The sequence below is a fragment of the Eriocheir sinensis genome, chromosome 17 (genome assembly GCF_024679095.1).
Source record: "Eriocheir sinensis breed Jianghai 21 chromosome 17, ASM2467909v1, whole genome shotgun sequence".
NCBI classification, from domain to species: Eukaryota; Metazoa; Arthropoda; class Malacostraca; order Decapoda; family Varunidae; genus Eriocheir; species Eriocheir sinensis.
In genome coordinates this window covers 19,239,126-19,260,453 of record NC_066525.1, presented here as the reverse complement: position 1 = coordinate 19,260,453, position 21,328 = coordinate 19,239,126, and the positions used below count along the sequence as shown (strand labels likewise).

General features: G+C 42.5%; 1 protein-coding gene across 1 annotated transcript in view; it reads right to left on the bottom strand.

Annotated features, from left to right (window-relative positions):
- Window positions 1-4,337: 4,337 nt before the first annotated feature.
- The window catches only part of LOC127000057 (serine/arginine repetitive matrix protein 2-like), an 89,498-nt gene continuing 72,507 nt past the window's right edge, over window positions 4,338-21,328 (bottom strand). Inside the window, exons 5-6 of the mRNA XM_050863470.1 lie at window positions 17,145-17,320; window positions 4,338-8,061 (exon numbers count right to left, since the gene is read on the bottom strand). Coding sequence (XP_050719427.1) covers window positions 7,043-8,061; window positions 17,145-17,320 — 1,195 coding nt within the window. The 3' untranslated portion in view covers window positions 4,338-7,042. The remainder of the gene's footprint in view (window positions 8,062-17,144; window positions 17,321-21,328) is intronic.

Here is a 21,328-nt window from a genome sequence, read left to right as displayed (position 1 = left end):
TCAATAATCATCGCTTAATATTATAAATAAATACGCTTATTGAAGAAACTATTTAGCAACTTGTATAAAAATAATTGTAAGAAGTGAGTAGTGATCGAGGTTTCAAAATGTCTGCAGTCACTTGTTGCCATGACAACGCTGACCACAATTATTTTTTATGTGATCGGAAGTTAGTTTGTGAAGTTCCAATCTCCACAGTCCGATTACTTTTTGCAAAGATGATCCAGTCTTTGCATTCCGATCGCCGATTGCTGTTCCGGTCAGATTGGAAGATCGGACGATCGGATTGATGATCAGATGTGCCCAGCTCTGATATATATATATATATATATATATATATATATATATATATATATATATATATATATATATATATATATATATATATATATATATATATATATATATATATATATATATATATATATATATATATATATATATATATATATATATATATATATATATATATATATATATATATATATATATATATATATATATATATATATATATGTATATATAATTCAAGGCAAGTATAGAGAGATATCGTCACTCTCAAAGAACGTGAAGAACCAAATTTTGAAATGAGCTTTTTTATTAGGACCTCTCGGATGTTTTTTATGTTATAAACTACTACAATAAAATAAAATAAGATGTGGAGCATTGTTATATACCCTATGAAGCAATTCTCGGTGAATAAAAAAAATATAAACAAATGTTCACGGCATCTCATTCTGGACGATGATTGGCTGGCGTCTCGATGAGCTCCGCCCCTTCCTGGAGCCTAATTAAGCCCCGCCCCATCCTCGTTGTCTGCTCAAACCGACGGCTTCACACACCTCACTCCCATCCTGTTTCCTGACCCCAACATTCATTTTTACGAAAAACTGAAACCAGCATCATCTTCCTGAGAAAATTCTGCATCACACTAGCATAAAATTGTAACAATAATGTAAAGTTACACATACGAAAATCAGAGTTAAGTGAACTATGGAGTACACATTTTCTTGCACTTATTTCCCTTCAACTCCTTAGTACTCAGCTGGTTTTTGTCGCATCACTTTTTTAAGCACAGATCCTAAATCTGCATGCTTTTCTGCTTCTGATGGTGTGTGGTACGTCCCGAGGTAAAAATATGCATAGGGTAAAAATCGCCTCTGAACATAAGCCGCGCCGTGACGGTGTTCATTCGCATAGGCATTTGTTTACTCAAGTCAGACTTGCCGCTTACGCACAGCCCCAAGGCCACGGCGTGAGGTGAGCGGCGAGTCTGACTTGAGTAAAAAAAATGCCGATGCGGCGCGGCTTATGTTCGGAGGCGATTTTGACTTTATGCATATTTTTACCTCGGAACGTACCCTACACCGTCAGAAGCAGAAAAGCATGCAGATTTAGGATCTGTGCTTAAAAAAATGATGCGACGAAAACCAGCAGAGTACCAAGGAGTTGAAGGGAAATAAGTGCAAGAAAATATTTATTCCCTACTTCATTTAACCCTTAAACTGCGGAGGACTAAATGCTGGATATTTTTCCTTCGCGAGTTAAGACTGAGGTGGTGCGCAGGTGCCTTCTGCCTACTAGACAGCCGTTATACTACACAGCAACACTTCGTGAAAGTAGTGTCCTTTAAAATTATAAAATACAAACACCTACACCATTATTTGCTTTTATATAGGGGAAAAATAACAAAACTCTTAAAGACCGTTTTATGTCCAAAATAGTAATGATCCATGCACGTTGTGGACATTACTGACATAGGAACTCGATTCTGTGGCATAATGCAAAGCTGGTATGAGGCTCAGTCTCCCAAGGTATCCATCATGAAATCATTACTAACGGACTTGGAGAAAATTTCGAAGACTCGCTACATTCATGGAGCTATTACAACCATACTAGACGGCCCCTTAAAGACTTACGTTGACGGCAAGGCCATCGAGTTTCCTACATGATTATGTGCGTTTAGTTTTTGTATGTGACATAGACTAATTATGAAGAACTACCCCACAAATTTTGTTTTGCATTAAATAATGTTAAGTTATGCTTCCCTCCTGAAAGGGTACAGGAGCGATCCATTGACAGTATGTAAGATAAAGAAATCATTAGTGTTATGACAATTATTTATAAAAAAAAAAAAAAAAATTCCTGGCACTTCTAATGGTAAATCAAATTTCACTCTTTCTTTTACTTTAAAATTCAGTATCTTACCTTATACATGATTGTTAGTAATGAAAATTATCAGAAAATCATATTTAGGGTCCAGTTAATGAATTATGTTGCTATTAAGGAATTCTGCCTTCATTTTTATTTTATTTTACTTTTTGATATCCATATTCGTATGGACCATCCTTACAATTATATATTTTTTTTAGATCAGTGTTTCACCTACTTGTAAAGAATTCCCAGAGTTGTGCCATATACACATTGTAGTCAATGGATTATATTTTGCCATGCATATAAAAGTTTTCCAGTTTTGACTCCATTTTCTTTTACAAATAAAATAAAAAATGTATGGAGCATCCCCAACTCACCCTATCAGAGTTGCAGATAATTACATGGACATTTTCACAATAAGAAGGGGAATGGATAATGCTTTGATCAGACCACAGTGTACTGAAGTATATCAAAGTTTTGTAACTCTGAACTTGTCAAATAATTTGACAAAGACATATTGCTAAGCTGGTAGTAGATGATTAATAGGTGTGGTCAAAATTTTGAATTTTCTCAGTGGGCTTGATGACTTAGCTTGATTGGGTACTTATTGCAGTATCCTTTAGTACCTTTACCTTACTCTTGGAATTCCTTTAACAAAGCACACAGAAAATGTGGTTTATAGTTCTTCGTAGTGATCATTATATTTATCACTGAAGTTCATGAAGCAGAATATAACATCCATATGTAAAGTATATGATAGACACTACTTTCCATGGAGTACTGAAGTGCCCAAGAAACCCCATTCAGCCATATGAACGGTGCACAAGAATAGACTTGTCCTCTCTCTCAGCCTCTTCTCTCAACCAGGACAGAACAGCACCCTATAAATGAAGGGTAGCTTCAACATAATTCAGTCATTTAAGCTTTATTAATTGATTTACCAAATTCAATAATTCATCTGCTATTAGTTAAAACCTGGATGCACCAGTTAGGTTTTACCCTGTAAACATAAAGCTGATTCACTGCTTCTTAAGAGTAAATTACTCCTTTTATTTGCATATGCTACTTCAATATACAATCATAGACCTAAAAAAAACAAAAAAAAACAACCTTTAACTTTTATAATGTCTTCTAATCAAAATTCATGGTTAACAAGTAAATTGTGTTTGAGAGTGTAAACAAATCTTCAAAGTAGAGAGCCATACCCCTCAGATTAGAACAGAGGGAGAAGGGCATTACATACACAGTATCCCAGAATATCTGTAGCTTGGACCAACAAATAATTTTACATATAATAAAAATTATGTTTGACCCTAATATTTTTTTCCCTCTCTGATTCCTATTGCACCATACTGTAAAAGCAACAGAATAGTCTCACTAGCATTAGATGGACAAAGTGTTTATATCTACATCTTTAATATTTTACCTGATTGCATGCTACTGATATACAAATGTGTGGTTTTGTCTGAAGCTCAGGAATGAAAAGTTGAGGCCAGTGCACAACATATTGCACAAACACTTATTTGTATGATATTATAGACACCATCAATAGCCTGGAACTTCTCACTTGCCAAATTCATTCTTTGAAAAAGTGAGAATTCATTTCTTCATTTTAGAAAATAGAAAATATAAATGTTTCATTTACTTTGTTTAAATCCACAATCAAACTAGAGCTGTTAAACCTGTAATCACATAAGTTAACAGTGTATAAATCTGAATTACAGAACCAATTTCTATAAACAAAGATCATCAGCAACATCAAAGATATGACAAAACTTAAAATGTTACCATAGTATAACATGAAGCATCAAATATACTTCAAAGCCTGTTACAAATGCCCACATTTTTTAAATAATATCCAGCACATAATGTGTGTGTGTGTGTGTGTGTGTGTGTGTGTGTGTGTGTGTGTGTGTGTAATTCACCATGGCAGCCTGATCACCAGCTGGACATGTCATCACCAGTAAGTGTCCTCACGATCAAAACAAGCTCATCATATTTGACCTATGGGTACTGCTGGGACCTTCACACACCACACACCACATCATCCTTGCTCCAGAGGGGACAGTAACTACTCCTTATCAGTGGAAATATCTTGGCAAGAGCAGGCCCGGCTCAGACCTCAGCATGACAGGGTGAAGCTTAACAGAACCTAAGTCCACTGAGTTATCAGAGTGGGCAGATGTGTGTGTGTGTGTGTGTGTGTGTGTGTGTGTGTGTGTGTGTGTGTGTGTGTGTGTGTGTGTGTGTGTGTGTGTGTGTGTGTGTGTGTGTGTAATTCACCATGGCCTGATCATGTTGGACTCGTAATAACCAGCAGGTACCCTCCTGACATGAGCAAGTGCTCTTTATCATCGATCTATGGGTACTGCCAGGACCTCACACACCACACACCCCATCCCCCTTGCTCAAGGGGGGACAGTAACCACTCCTGGTCAATGGAAAGAATCCAGCCTGAGCAGGCTCAAACCATGCCCTGTCAGGCCGTGAAGCCTGGCAGCGCATCGCTCTAACCAGTTGCGCCACAGAGTTGTGAGTGTGTGTGTGTGTGTGTGTGTGTGTGTGTAGGTGTGTACACTACACAAAGTTAATTTATTTTAATTTATTTATTGAATCAATTTATATTTTTATAGGAGCCAAGGATTGATCATTTATACTATGAATCATATTGATAATCTTCACAGCTACATTTCTAAGCAGGCTATTGTGACCAGTAGTCTTTATAATGTTCCTTAGCATCCCTTCCAAGTACCTTTGCAACAATAACAACTTGTCATAGTCTATAAACTCTATTCACAAGTAGAAAGGCATAATGAAATATACTTACTAGCGTACTAGTAACAATGTAGTTACACAATGGAAATATTCTATCTTATCAAATTTCAGTATACAGTTTAATGAGATTTTCATTCATACGTGAGGAAGTTTCAAAACCGACAAGATCCTGAAGCCTCCTCAGACAAAACAAGTTTGTCCAAACAAAACTCACAAGAGTAAACAAGGCTGTAAAGCTTTATACCATTGTACTTAAATGCATCAACAGGATCATCAAATTCAAGGAAAACGTTTTTCTCTATCTGATAAGTTCAGTTTTCTTTCTATTCTACAGTCGACTAGTATTTGTGTTATGACACAACCGATATTAAATATTGAAAATATCGGAATGCATTCACTTCATAAAATCAGAAATATAAATTGCAACATATCACATGTTAGGTAAGGAGCACCATTCATGTTAGTGTGGTTATAGAGGCACATTGAATAGGTAATATTTAAGCAACATTGTGTTTGTGGCAATGATGAACAGCCTGCAAGATATATATGTATGCACTCAATATTTACATCTATAAACATGTTTTCTGAACACCTCTTCATATACATCAATGTAATAAACTGTGTCCATGGTACACACCAATAATATATATATATATATATATATATATATATATATATATATATATATATATATATATATATATATATATATATATATATATATATATATATATATATATATATATATATATATATATATATATATATATATATACACACAATAAGACATCAATTTTGTTACTTCATATGAACCTATTGATTTGAAATTAACCTAAATGAGACTGCAATTTGAATTTAGAGTGCTATTCATCTTAGGCAATCAAATTTAGGGTGTTATATTCTTGTGTGTCCATCCCTACCACTGGTTAGTTTCAATAGTGTGCACCCTGAATAGTTTGTGTGCCAGTACTGTTTAAATTTACTGCACATCCATACTGCCCCATAATCACCACAATGTCTGAGGACAGACACCTCATATAATATATATGTACTTAATACAGTAAAATCAGGGTAAGCAATCACTTTAAAGTTATATGAACTTTGATGTTTGATGCTCTACAGCATTAAAAGGGTGCATTCACAATAGAACACCAATGTGAATTGTATGAGAGCAGCCTATGCTTAACCAGATATATCAGAGAATATGAATTTGTGACATGAGGTGGATAGAGGGCAAGAAGCAAAGAGTGTGTGCATTCATGTTGGTGTGTCACAACCACTCTAAAATCAGCTGATGAAGTTTCAGCAAATAATTTCATGTCCCTTAAATGATAAATTATATCCATGTTGATTCATTCATACACCTCCGTGGTCTAGTGGTCAGCGTGCCTGGCTTCTACTCCGCGGGCCTGGGTTCGAATCCCTGCCCGGGCAGTGGGCGTGCAGCTCACCTAGCTGTTCATCCTCCCTCTCGGGCTGGTCGATTAATGGGTACCTGGGCAAACCTGGGGAAGGTAAACTGTGGTAACCAGGATGTCACACTGGCCCTGTGTCCCGGGGTAATGGGCTCCCTCCTACCACAGGCTCAAGGGCCAATGTTACGGAGATGAGCACCGAGGCCACGCGCTCTTACAGCATATGCCCCCAACTTTACTTTGATTCATAAGCACCTGTACTGACTAAATATACATGAAAACTATTTTGTTTATCTTAAATATATTTTGTCTACAGCCAGCACTCTACTAGGCCACAAAGAAAACAGGTGTGCCTCCTCAGTCACTCAAGTCACAAGCATTTAATATTTTGTGTGTGTTTTTCTTCAGCAGAAAACAAATATATATATTTTTAAATTGGTTTCAATATACTAATTTATATACTAAACTTATAAAAAAATAAGTGCACAATCTATTAAAGGTGACATTTTTCAGAAACTACTCCATGTTGAATTGATGTCAATATATATATATCTATATATATATATATATATATATATATATATATATATATATATATATATATATATATATATATATATATATATATATATTCTTAGCAGGTTTGAGATTGCATTCACTTTGCCAACTCCACAATCTTAGCTCTTCTCGATTCACTGCTATATCTCTGTCTGCCGAGGCATGAAGAAGGTTGGTGCTGGAATGCGTGATCCCACTCCAGCCTTTCTTGGAGTGACCTTAAGTGAGCTACTTGGACTAGTAGTGGAAGTACCACAGCTTGTATTAACCTTAGGATCTAAACTCTGGCTCTCCCTGCCAGACACATGAGCACTTATCCATGAGCTAGTGTAGTCCTGGGAAAGCTCAGGAGGCAGAGACTTTCCTTCTGCTGCTAAGCTTTCAGATACCTTAGCCCTGAGGGAATCATATATATCTTTGATGCACAAAAGTGTGTTCTCATCTGCTTCAAGGTCAGCCAACTGCTTCAAGACTGGCCCACTGCTGACTGGAGATGTTAGAGAAGAGCTTGGTGCAGAACGTTTTGGAGAGCGGTTGAGTGGTGTGACAGGAGCAGAATGTCCAAAGTGTCTTCGTGTTGTGGCAGGAGATGCTGATGCTGAACGAACAGTCCGGGGTGTGGCAGGTGGCTTGTATGTGTCAGCAGTGAGACTTGGTCGCTCTCGCGATGCTCTGCCATTCCAGGTGTTTTTACCTTGAGGTCCACTCGAGCTGGAGGGACGACGGGATGATGGCCTTAGGGACTGACGGGTAGGGGATTCTCGACCTAGCATTTTAAGACCTCCATCACTTGTTGCACTCCTACTGCGGCTTATCACTCTACTGCCACGGTCCTCACTGTTGCGCCTCATTCCAGGACCAGAATTCCATGCTGGCTTTGCAGGAGATGTATCCTCTGAAAGTGAGGTCTTTTTGGATTTTTTGGTGCCCATGTAGGGACCTTTAATGGGTTCTATGAAGGGTAATCTAGACTTTGAAATACTACTTGTACTGTGCTTGTTCTGAGGAGGTGACCATGTGTTGGTGGTATCTGAGAGGGGATAATTTGGAGGGTTGGTGGAGGCACCAGTTGGTGAGCGAGGAGGTGTATTGACAGAGTCCTCGGTAGACATGGAGGAACCTTCTGAAGAAATTTGGGTCATGGATGACTCTGGACGCTCTGGAAAGGAAGAAAATAAAGCATGAATAATCTGAACTTACAGAGGATTCGTAAACACTCACTCCTCAATTTTCTGGACTTAAAGGAAGGAACATTAGTCCAAGAACCATAAAAATCTGGGAATCGGGAATCACTACAGTCTAAGGGCCCAGACTCTTACTACACTTTGTATAACACATCTTAACAGCACATTTAAGAAAGATCAACTAAAACAATTTATTGAAAGACTTGCATTACCGGTATATGTCAATAAAGCACTTGCCCTCAGTGGCAGTCACAAAGTTTCCACCATTTTCTTTATTGACTTCAGGTGCTAAAGCTTATCATACCACTGCAAACCATTTATTAATAAATGTTTCTTCGACATAATGAAAATATTAAAAGGGTAATAAAAACTGTATCATAACTAAGGCCTCTTCTATTCAAGATGATCCATTTCAGATTACTGATCTGGTTGCAAAGCCCGTATTCTATTTACCACAGAGATCTGGAATCCATTTCAGATCATGATCAGCCTGATAAGAGACCAGAGGTGATTTGTAGCACATGACACCCACAGTCCTCAGCTGAAGTGGGGCCGACCCATGGCTAGTTTTGTGTTGGTGCTTGGAACAGTGCTTTTATAGCCCTGTCTATCCGGTGAAGACAGCTGTGTATGTCTTTGTATGCAGCTGTATGCATGAACAATCACTGTGTCCTACACGAAGGACTGAAGCGAGTGTTCAAAATTTCTCTTCCTTGTCACTTACAATCACACTTTACTTAACCTATTTTTTGCATTTTTTAGCACATGTCTAGGTCTTAATATTAACCAACCACCAGCATCTACTGTTTGGGCTCCTCTGACACCACCAGGGGACCTTAATGGTAAGTAAAATATGATCAATAGCAGAAATAAGGTTAATATGGCCCTTGCCAAAGGTACAGGATATATTGATCTGCCTCAGGTTGTTCTAATTCAGATCCTGACCTATGATCTGGAGATGACCAGGGTTCTAAAAAGAAGAGGCCTCTACAAACAGCTTCTCAGCTGATATAAATAAGCACAGATGCAGTGTCAACGGCAGCAATGCAGCATTTGCCATTTTTCTTCTTCAAGTCTCCAAATGGCCAAAAATATTTTTACCAAGCCAATTGATACATGTAAACAAACACAGTATCACTGGCAGCGATGCAGCATTTGACATTTTCTCCTTCAACTTTCCAGGTGCCCAAAAATATTATACTACTGTGAATTATTTTTGTCCTTGATTCCAGTATATAATGTACAGTATAACCACAGTTACATCCTTTCCACCACACACTTCCTTTCTCCTTCACTTGCCTTATATTCTGACTACTTTTTCAGCTGCTTTAATCATTGATATCAATATAGTGGCATGCAATTCAAGTTTGTAGACCTTGAGACTACCATTAATCAATATGCATACCATTATGTAATCAGAGATGCACGAAAATACTACCTGAAAAAAAGACTACATGAAATGACTTCAAACACAAAATGTATTTTTTCACTTACCTGTTTCTTATATTAGCATTTACAATGCTCCCCTACTACCCAGCCATCTAATCCCACATTCAAAAGAATTCCTGTCGTATTCCACCCTTGGCAACCTCTGGCAACTCATGGCAACCCTGCCTTCCTCCGCTGTGACCGTCATTCTTTCTTGAAACAATGGTAAGTAGTGGGGAGGAGGGATGGGTTATGTAATCGTATATAAGAAGCAGGTAAGTGAAAACATACATTTTATGTTTGAAAATGTCATTTGTTTCACATAAAACCTGCTTTTTATATTAGCAGATTCCCACATTATAGGAGGTGGGTCATGCCATGGGTGTGGAATACAACAAAGGGTGAATGGTCCACATTATAAACTCTGCTCAGTCCCACCTATATTCAGGATCCAGAGACATGTGAGTTTCAAGGAGACTGTGTCCCGACTTCAGGTAGGGGCTTCTGATCTCCTCTGGGATGTTGTCGATGAACCTTGAGCATGATACTCATTGAACTTCCGTTGGGAGTTTCCTTGTTAACTGAAGATCTGGTGTCCAGGGGCATGGGTTGAGGAATGCAGAGCCACGAAAACCCTATGACATCAACTAATGAAATCCCAAAATATAAGGCACCTGCTGCTTTGAGGGATGGTCATTCAGATGGGAAGGTTAGCCCACCGAGTCCTCAGAGTCAATCACTGAACCCAGGGCAGAGACGTCTCCCTCTTGCCTCTGAATGTCCCTCAGGGAGTAGTCCGCAAAGACTGAAGGGTCTTCCAGCATGGTGCTTCCGAAATGGAAGCAATGGAACTGTTCTTCCATAAAAGCATAGATGTGGCAATCCCCTGATGTCACGTGCCCTGACCTTGAACAAAGGGCCTAAATTCCTGGGAAAAGACTCATGGACTGTCTTAAATGTATCCTGAAGAAAAAAGGATATTGCTGCTTTAGACATTGGCCGTTTGGGATCCCGCACCGAGATGAAAAGATTCCTAGGCTGAGAGGAGGAAGATGTTGTTTGAAGGTATTGATGTAAAGCCCACACTGGGCAAAGCAGATGCTCCTCATCCTCTCTCCCCACAACTGAGGAAAGACTGCAAATACGGAACCCTCTAGGGATGGGGTTAAGGCCTGTTTCTGTCTTTGCCACAAACTCAGGAAGGTAAGACAGAATGAGATCCTCCCCCTGTGTGGCTATGACTCTAGACAAGGCATGAAGCTCACCCACCCTCTTAGCTGTAGCCAGGGCTACCAGAGAAAAGGGGCTTCCTTGTCAAATCCCGTAGCGATGTCCAATTTAAGGGTTTGAAAGGAGGACATGTTAAGGCCTCGTCTACATTCTGTGAGGGAGCTCTACAAGGTGGATGGTGTACTTGCCTTGAACAAGTCTTTATGACTTCCCGGAGAACTGGATCTAAAGACAGATCAAACCCTTTAAGGGCAAACACACCATTTAGCAAAGCCTTGTACCCCTTAATGGCGGAGACGGATAGATTGCAATCCTGCCTTAGAAAAACTAAAAATCCACAAACTTTTGGCTGGATGGATTAGAGACAGTGTGACCTTCTCTCTTGCACCACTCCCTGAACCTCTTCCACTTATATTGGTAGTTTGTAAGAGTGGAATGCCGTTCAGATCTCGCCAGGAATTCCATAACTCAGGAGGCATAGCCTCTGTGATGGAGGATACACGTGATAGTTTTCATGCAGCTAACTGCAGATGAGGAAAGCCTGATGGATCCTGCGAATGTGGGGCTGGTGGAGAAGGTCCCTGTGATGTGGAAGGCGCCGGGGGGAGTCCACTGAAGCCTGTATGAGATCTGGGAACAACTCTCTCTGTGGCCAAAATGGTGCAATCAGGATGAGGTTGGCATAATGAGCTATCCTCAACTAGTTGAGAACCTTCCTGATCAATGGGAAGGGAGGAAAAGCGCATAGATCTTGATGATCCCAGTTGTACAGGAAAGTGTCCGTGGCTATTGCCACTGGATCCCGATATGGTGAGACAAAGTTTGGAAGCCGGAAGTTGAGCCTCATGACAAACAGGCCCACTGTAGGGTAACTCTAAAGCAGTGGTTCCCAACCTTTTCTAGTTTGCGGCACCCTTGGCAAGCCTTTCAAAACTTCCCGGCACCCTTATAAGGAAATACATATTTAAAATCTCCGTTGTTTTTTTATTATATATATTTTTTTCATTTCGACATTTTGCATTTTGCATGCTCAGCTAGTTAGCAATACATACCAGGTATGTATTGCTAACGAGCTGAGGGAGGAGGATATGTCATACCTTCTGCTTCCTTTGCGTCACCAATCAGTACTGAGACATTCTGGGCTCTGGCCAGTGGCGACTCGCTGTGCGCCCTGCCCTGTACGTGTGTCATACGCGTCAGTCTACAACCCTCACTCCCCTCCCTCCCTCCCACTCTCCCGCCAAGCTGTTCTCTCCAGTGTCCGTACAATTATTACACAGCAAAATCATATAATTAGTATTGTTCTCCTGGATTGTAATTTTCCATAAGTACAAATTATTATACAAATTCAATGAAAAGTAGCTAAGTTGAAAATTCGATCGCTAAATTGTGCAGCAGCAGCAGAGAGAGTGAAGTTAATGCAATTTTTTCCCCTGAATTTTGGCGGCACCCTCAAAAGATCTCACGGCACCCCTTGGTGCCGCGGCACACCGGTTGGGAATCACTGCTCTAAAGCCTCCACAGTTGACTGCAGATGTCCAGGTGAAGAGTCCACTCTGTAGAGATGATCTGATCCTGTCTGCTGAGGCAATCTGCCAGGACACTGGACGACCCCTTCATGAACTGGATGAGTATCTGGATGGCATGATCTTCTGCCCATTGTAGGAGCGCTTGTGCCACTGCATTGAGAAGTCCTGAACGAATCCCATCTTCCTTGGCTAAGTACGACAGGGCCGTGGCATTGTCGGAGAACACTGCAACAGTCTTTCCGCGAACGTACTCTGTGAAGTGCGACAGGCCGAGACGAACAACTTTGAGCTCCATGAGGTTGAAATGGAGGGAACGCTTATGTGGGGTTCACAGACCGCTCACTGAGTCGTGTAAAACTGACGCTTCCCATCCTAGGTTTGAGGCATCTGTGTACAGGCACACGTCTGGGGATGCCAATTGCAGGGATTGTCCTACTCGTAGGTTGTGATCTGATGACCACCACTGAAGGTCCTCTAGAATTTTGCTCTCCCAGGAGACCGGAAAGCCATCTCGATAGGACTGTTGGTTCAACGACCAGGAAAGACATAACTGTAGGCATCGAATACTTCGTCTCGCCCCAGGAATTAGATGGGGGAGAGAGGACATGTGATCTAAGAGAGTTAACCAAACCTTTGCTGGGGGAGATTGAAGTCTGAGGAAGGACTTGATTTGGGGGTGTAGGTTCTCCAGGTGCTGCCGTGTCGGGAAAACCCTTAAAAGAGGAGAATGAATCTCCATCCCCAAATATATCATCAACTGGGATGAGGTAAGAAAAGATTTTTCCCAACTGACCTGAATCCCCAGAGAGGCACACAGGTAGGGAAGGCCACTGGTCGCCTCGAGAGCTTTCTGTTCTGTGTTAACAGCAGCCAGTCATCTAAATAATGGAGGAGGCAAATTCCCTGCCTATGTGAAACCGCTGAAACTAGGCCCATCATCCTGGTGAAGACTTGTGGAGCCATATAGAGGCCGAAGCAGAGGGCCTTGAACTGGAAGTGACAAACCTTCCCAATAAAGCAAAGGAACTTGCGGCTGTCTGGGTGGACTGGGATCTGAAAGTAAGTGTCCTTGAGGTCGATGGCCGTCATCCAGTCATGACTGCGAACCATGGACATGACTGCTCTTACTGTTTCCATCCTGATCTGAGTGATGATGACATATCTATTCAGGGAAGATAGGTCGAGGATTGGGCGGAATCCTTCGGTGGCTTTGGTCACTACAAAAGGATGGCTGTAAAATCCTGGAGTTGCTGGTGCCTCTTCTATTGTTCCTTTTGCTAAGAGATGTTGAACCTCAGATTCCAGTGCCTTGCTCTTCTCGGAGTCCAGGGAGTAAGACTGAAACCCAATGGGTTCGGAGGTGACTAGTGGAGGGGTAGCGAACGGGATCTTGTAGCCTTTGCTGAGGACGATGAGAACCTAAGCCTGCACTCCAATAGCAATCCAGCCATCCAAGTTTTTGGCAAGGCAACCTCCTACTGGAATCCCCGAAAGGTATGGGTCTACTTGCGAAAAAAAACATACCCGTCTTCTTAAGGCGGGTATTAGGCAGAAGTCCAGAAGTAGGTTTCTGATGTTGTGGTGCTCTTGGGTGGGAGGACGAGTGCGTGCAACGAGTTGAGAATGAAGACCAGTGATAAGAAACAGCACCAGCAGGATTGGGTCGGGAACCATGTTCCACCGAAGGAGTGCCTCCTTAACTCTATCCTCATCAGAGAGGAAAGCAGAGTCAATTGCCGACTTCCTTGGGTCCACTTTGGTCGCTGACTAGAAAACCGGTGGGAGGCGAGAGAGGATTGCCTCCCGCCTCATGGCCTTCACATTGGTTAAGGCAAAAGCCGAATCCTTAGCTGTGTCCACCATGGCCAACTGGATGCTTTGAAATAGTTGATCAGCCAGAAACTTGTCCTCTTGTCCAGGTTGTAAGGAAGAAAGGAGCCTGTAGAATGCTCCAAAACTCCAAAACAGAAAATTCTGTGCCTCATGTTGGAGTGCTAAGACTCCTTCGAGGTGAACCATACCTGCATGCTGGACCACCACCTGAGGCTCCTTACCCTTAGTGGTAAGGGCAAGAGCCAAGTCAGTGTTCAGCTTGGCTGCTCTCCCTGCCAATTCATGCCCACTAACAGCGTAGATCCTCCTGAACCTGTTAGATGGGTAATGGGCAAGGGACGACCTGGATCCCTTAGAAGCAGAGACAATAGCCTTGGTGGCAGCATCTAGGAAGAAATCCATAGGCTGTGCCCAAGTAAATCTGACTTCCCTTGGTGGGGCTAGACGGTGAGCCTTTTGCGCATACTCAAGCACCTCCGGAAAACAGCAGGCAATGCAGGCCATCATAGTGTGAAAGATTGGAGGGGAAACTGCATCGTCTGCATTGGCTTTTGCGCCAGATTCATCCTCTGAAAATTCTCCCCAGGGATCCTCAGGGGCCCCAGTGGAGGAGGCAGCTTGAGAGGGACCCAGGATTCCTGAATGGGGAAGTGGTTGACCAGGATCCTGCAGTGGTCCAACCAAAGATCTTGGTGTTGCACTGAGGGTGTGGGGCGACAGGTATGATCTGATGATGATGGTAGGAGGCACTGAAGGAGGTGGCTGTGGGACCTAGAGCTCCTGTGTGCCTTGTGGACTGAGGGGGATATGATGCTTGGCATGCATTGCACCCCCCTCTGGCTATGTGGGCCATAAGAGAGACCCGGGATTCCTGAATGGGGAAGTGGGTGGACCAGGATCCTGTAGTGGTCCAATCAAAGATCTTGGTGTTGCACTGAGGGTGTGGGGCGACAAGTAGGATCTGATCATGGTGATAAGAGGTACTGAAGGAGGTGGCTGTGGGACCTAGAGCTCCTGTGTGCCTTGTGGACCAAGGGGGACATGATACTTGGCATGCGTTGCACCCCCCTCTGGCTGTATGGGCTTGACTGAGTCCTTAGTCAGAATCCCCCAGTGACTCACAGCCTGGCCCTCACCCAGGGCCTGTGGGCGGGGGTGTGGATTTGTAAATACACACCTGTTCCTGCCCTGATCACGTTCTGAAGGAGATCCTGGATGTGGTGGAGCCAGGTCTCCCCCCACCCCAGGACAGGATCGCTTGATCCTCCATGGAACATCCTTGGGTGGCCTAGAATGTTTACCCATGGAAGAAGCAAGGGAGGATGGTGCCCCCAGTTACCCCCCACCAGCACATCAGCTAGGAGTGACTGCACACTCTGCCTTGCATCGAGGCTGGGAAGGGGATTGGTAGCGGACTGCACCACACCTTGAACCGAGGGTGAGGAGGTAGCTGGAAGAGAGGCAGGATTAGCAGCTAACCTACTCTCTACCTCCTTAGCCATCATTGCAGACAACATGGCAGGGAGAGAATCTCGCTGGCTGCCTTCAGGAAAACTCCGGAAAGAAGCAAGCCCCTTGATGAAGGTAGACATGTCCCAGGGAGAATCCTTAGAAGAACTGGGAATCTGGGACACTGAATCCTCCAGCCCCACCGATCCATGCACAGAACCACTGTCTGATCCCGAGGGAGCGGGGACTGAGAAGCTTCACGCGAAGCAGGGAAGGGCCTTCCCTGCCTAGCGTGACGCTTCTGAAGGGGGTGGGATTGGTCCCAGCCCTTATGTTCTCTGAGGAGAGTGAAGATTGCCTCCTAGATTTATACTCTTGCCTCTTATGCAATATCTGTTGGTACTTAAGAGTACTGAGAACCAGCTTCGACTGTTGTTTCCATCACAGAAACCATCACGACAGATGATATATACAGTGTGTGGGTTGTTGTGGTCACTCCCAAGAACTCTCCTGCAACCAGAAGAAGCACAGAGTCTCCTGGCGAAATGCGAAGACAAGGAAAGATGAGACAAAGGTGAAGAAAAGCCAGTGGGAAACCGGCGCTGGAAACGTTTCTGTGAGGGCGAGACTGCTCCTGCCCGTCACGACAACCTGGCCGTGGGAAGCCTCGCTGATGCTGACAAACACGGGAAGGGGTGAGCAAACTCTCCTGGCAGTGAGGTAACTCAGCCATGAGGCTAGAAACGAGCAACAGCTGGGCAGTAAACACAAGAAAGCACTGTAGGAAACTTAGTCCGCACCAAAGTGCGTCTCAAGAAAGAATGCCGGTCACAGTGAAGGAAGGCAGGGTTGCCATGAGTTGCCAGAAACTGCCAAGGGTGGAATACAACGGGAATTCTTTTGAATGTGGGATTAGACGGCTGTGTAGTAGGGGAGCATTGTAAATGCTATAGTCCATCGACTCTAACTTGAGCCCTGTGGCTTGGCCCGGGGAACCGCCCATTGTTTACACATCTAGCGATGACCTGCGCATGGTGATCTGTCTCACTGTTAGTCTGTACGTTATCTATTTATGGAATATATATATATATATATATATATATATATATATATATATATATATATATATATATATATATATATATATATATATATATATATTCTATATTCATAATATGACTGCATGGTGTTATGAAGGGCTTGGGATTTGAGGGAAAGACAACGACTCTGTAAACCATCCATTTCACTTGGCAACGAAGCTCATGCAATGGTGCCACACCATTCACCCTTCCGCCACCATGGAAGACTCACGTAGGTCTCATTCTCGCGTCATGCACAGCCAAGCAAAAGATATTAAATATAATGTAAATAAGAGAGAGACTGGGAGACAGGTGGGTAGCGAGCTCCTCTGAGGAGTGATGGAGTGATGTGGCATTAGCGCAGCTCAGGGAAGCCGTGCCTAAAGACTCAAGTTAGATTCGATAGACTATAATAAAAGAAGCAGGTTTTATGTGAAACAACTGCAGAATACATTATTATATTTGATTTAATGTGTTTTATTTAATGTGTAAATGGACCTGACACCATACCTAACATGTCAATGGTGTCCATCTCAATGCTCCGCCTGATGGTTGGCTTGCGTGCTCTGGGCAGAGAGTGAGAGGCAGTGTTCCCTTGGCTCTTGTAGCCCTCGTCACTCACTTCAGAGGAGTCATCTCGCCAGCCGGTGTGCTCGTCTCTCAGACCAGACTTTACAGTAAGGGATCTGAAATTGTCAGAAAAGTGGTAGCTGGACATAACTAACATAACTATATTTATGACAGCAAATAACATCACAAGTAATTTTTTTTTTACATGGAAGTTCCAATAAAGCGAGTACTGTACTGCATTTTGCTCATTAGTTGAGAGCAAATAGGTAGAGAAAAAATCACTTAACTATTTCTGTCATCAGACCTTATTTACTTCCTATAACAACAGGATGGGAAGGCAAAAAGGTCTTCTTAATGAGAAAAAAAAGGAAAAGAAGAGTAGGAAAATGCACTAAAATCACGAAAGCAGAGATTGCCCACTAAAGTGTGTCGCTGAACATTCCCATGCCCTATTGCCCAGATCTAGATTAAAACTACAGTACAACGAACCCGCTTATAATAGATTCTGGATATAACGGACAAGGTCAGAGAGTCAGAAATCCACGGGGACTGACCGAGAATAGTTTTTGAACCAATCGCACCCGGTAACTGCAATAGCACCTGTTACTTGCCCTCCTCTCTTTATATGCTGTCCCATCTTTTGGTTACTGTAGTCTTTTTCAGCCCACCCAATGAAATATTCTCCTCTTTGTGGTTCCCATTCAAATGAAGAACATATTTGCACCACAAGAAAGTTTTATGCATTAATTCAGGACGTAAATGTAATGAAACCTAGCCAAGCGTACTGACATATCTGGCCTGAGCAGGCTCGAACAGGACGGCGGTTCAAGCTCTCTCAGGCCGGATTCTTTCCGTTGACTAGGAGTGGTTATTGTCCCCCCTTGAGCAAGGGGGATGGGGTGTGTGGTGCGTGAGGTCCTGGCAGTACCCATAGATCGACGATAAAAAACATTTGCTCATGTCGGGAGGGTACCTGCTGGCGATTACAAGTCCAACACGTGATCAGGCCGTGGTGGTGAATTACACACACACACACACGCACACACACACACATTTTTTTAACTTTTTAACTTTTTGACTTTTAACCCTCTAGCGCACAGTAAGTTTCCAGTAAGTTTCTCTTCCACTCACCATGCATCTCTCAGGCCCGACCAGCCTTTTTTTGCCGCCACGAAACTCTATATTCCAGTACGTATTTTACCATCACAGATATATCGTACCCCAATAAATTTGGTATCAATGGCTTCATAAAGACTTATACTAGAACATGCGCAAATAAAAATAGAGGAAAAAATATATATAACAATAGAAACTCGTTTCAAGTCTCCGTTTAGAGTATTGTAGACAATAAATCCTAAGTACCAACTCTTCCCCACTTGCTATCTCGAAATTTTGTGGGCCAACTTTTTTAGCTGAATATATGTTTCGAAGCGGAATTTAGTGAGGATTCTTATGGTATCCTCAAAATCATCATATGCCTATTAGTTCCTGAGTTACACCAAGAAAACTGTATTTTTTCCTCTCTCGTCAGAGTAGGCTAACAACTAAAAATCGCTCCACGCTCCTCATTTACGCTCCTTAGAAAGGTTGCCATATGTTACCATTAAGAAACTTATCCCAACAAATGACACTCCAAATTTGACGCACTTCCACCGAAAACTTAATTTTTAATCAATTTTTTAACTTTTATGACGCGTTTCGCGTCATTGTGCGCCAGGACCTTTAACCTTTGATGATGCGAAACGCGTCATCGTGCGCGAGAGGGTTAACATTTTAGCTTTTTAATGTTTTGCCCATTTTACCTATAAACTGTGACATAAGGGGGAGGGCATTACTGGCACTGTTCCCGGAAAGAGGTTGGGAGGAGGGGAGGAGGAGAAAGTGTTGTATTAGTGGATTATGGAAGAGAAAATGGAGAACCGTACCGAGAATGAGATTGGGCTGTTTACACTACCATCACATAAACAAGAATTAGTGGCTGATTTTTCGGGATTCGAAGAAAAGAACAGTGAGTTACAAAATAGATTATTGCAGAGAAGAGTGAAAGAGTTGGAGAGTGATTTTGAAGTGGTGATGAAGATGGTGAGTGAGTTGAGAAGGGAGCGAGAGGAGGACAAGAGAAAGATAAGTGATATAGAAGCGAAAGTGGGGGAGCTTAGAATTCAGCTGATAAAATGCTCTGAGGAGATAAAGGAAAGCGTGGATTCGGTGGAAAAGATGAATAAGGAGTGGAATAAGAGGGAGGAGAAGTGAAAGGATGAAAAAGTGAAAGTGGAGCAAAGAGTTAAGAATTTGGAACAGAAAGTTGACAATGGTGGAGAGATGATGCAAAGTGGGAGTGTACAGAGCTTTAAGGAGATTGTGGAGGAGCAGTTGAAGGAGAGGATGGCTGAGAAGGTGGTGAAGGTAATCAAAGAAAATGAGGCACTGGTAAGAGGCACGGTTGAGAAAAAGAAGAGTGTCATTGTGTTCGGTGTCAAGGAGGAGAAGACCCCAAACAAACCTGCGAGGGAAAACAACTTGAAAGATGTAGTGAAGAAAATCATGCAGAGGGTACAGGAAGAGACCTGGTGAAAGAAATAGATGACTGTCATAGGATTGGAAAATACATTGGCGAAAGAGATAGACCAATTAGGATACGATTTAACCCTTTCATTGATAAACACTCGCAGCGAGGGTTAGGCGTATTTGCTGGTGGTGCTAAACGCTCGCTGCGAGCTCCACCCGCACTCAAATCTCCCGCGTATGAGAGTGTTCCAACACTAATTCTCACAACACAGGATTGCCAATTGAGTGGGTTCTTCGCTAAATTTGGTGGAAAATCATATCAGCCTAGCGCGGCAAATCTACGGACGAGTAACTGGTGGATGTTCTTGCCCAATATAGCGGCATTTTTGCATAGCTTCACCTATCACCTGACTGATTCTTTGACCAAATAGTTGTAAATATTGCAGTTGGCAATACTCCCTTGCCAGAATCTGAAGGAGAGATATCCGCAGTTCCCTCAATATGGCTGATCATCCCGCACGCACCGACGTAAGTGTTAACATTCAACACTCCCTGAACGTGCATGTACGTTCGCAAGAAAGGCATACATAACCGACTCCTATAGATCTGGACCTCCTTTTTCCAATGGTGTTTTTGGTTTTTAGCTGTAATGAATAGTTTTTGAGATACAGGGGTTAAAAGAGACCCCCCATTGGGCTGCCCGACTGCGCCTGAGGGGATAGTCGCGTCCGCACTGCGCACAAGGAAAGGGTTAAGGCACAGAGCGAAGCAGAAGAGGCCCTGGCAGGAGCTTGGAAGCTAGTGGGAGAAGAATATACCAAAATTATGTGGCTGAGAAGAGATCTGAATGAACAAGAGAGAGACAAGTTGAATGAACTTAGAAGTGAGGTTCGTGATTTAAATGAGAAGAAATCGGAAGAGAAGGAGTTTGTTGGGAGAGTAATGGATATGAAAGTGAGTAAGTGGTTCATGGTGACAAGAGAAAGGAGAGAAAAAAATCTTACAGAAAAGGAGGAAGGATGGAAAGTGTCATATACGAATATCAATGGAATAGTGTCATCGTGGATAGAGTTTAACGACTATTTGAGAGACAAAGAACCTGATATTGTGGGGCTGACGGAAACTAAGTTGTATGACCCAATTGAAGTGGTGGGGATTGGAAAAGGTGCATACAACATATGGAGGAGAGACAGAAAGAGAAAACAGGGAGGAGGTGTGATGTTGATGGTAAGGAAAGGCATTAGGGTGGAGGTGATTGAGGGTGGAGGCTTGGTAGAGGTACTGAAAGTGAAAATTGTGGGTGCTGAAGGAAGGAGGCAGCATGTAGTAGGGTATGTGCCACCAAGAACCAATGCATGGAAGGTTTGAAAATATGAACAAATGATACAAGACACGGTGAGTTGCCTGGATGGAATGTTGAGAGAGCGTGCGAGAATAATTATAATGGGTGATTTTAATTGCAAAGAGGTAGAATGGGAGGATTGGCAGACGCTGGGAACAGAAGAGTCGTGGGGAGGAAGATTCCTGTAACTGGCAATGGAACATGTACTGACTCAATGAATTAAGGAACATACTAGATTCGGGAAAGAAGGCGAGGCATCAAGACTAGACCTGGT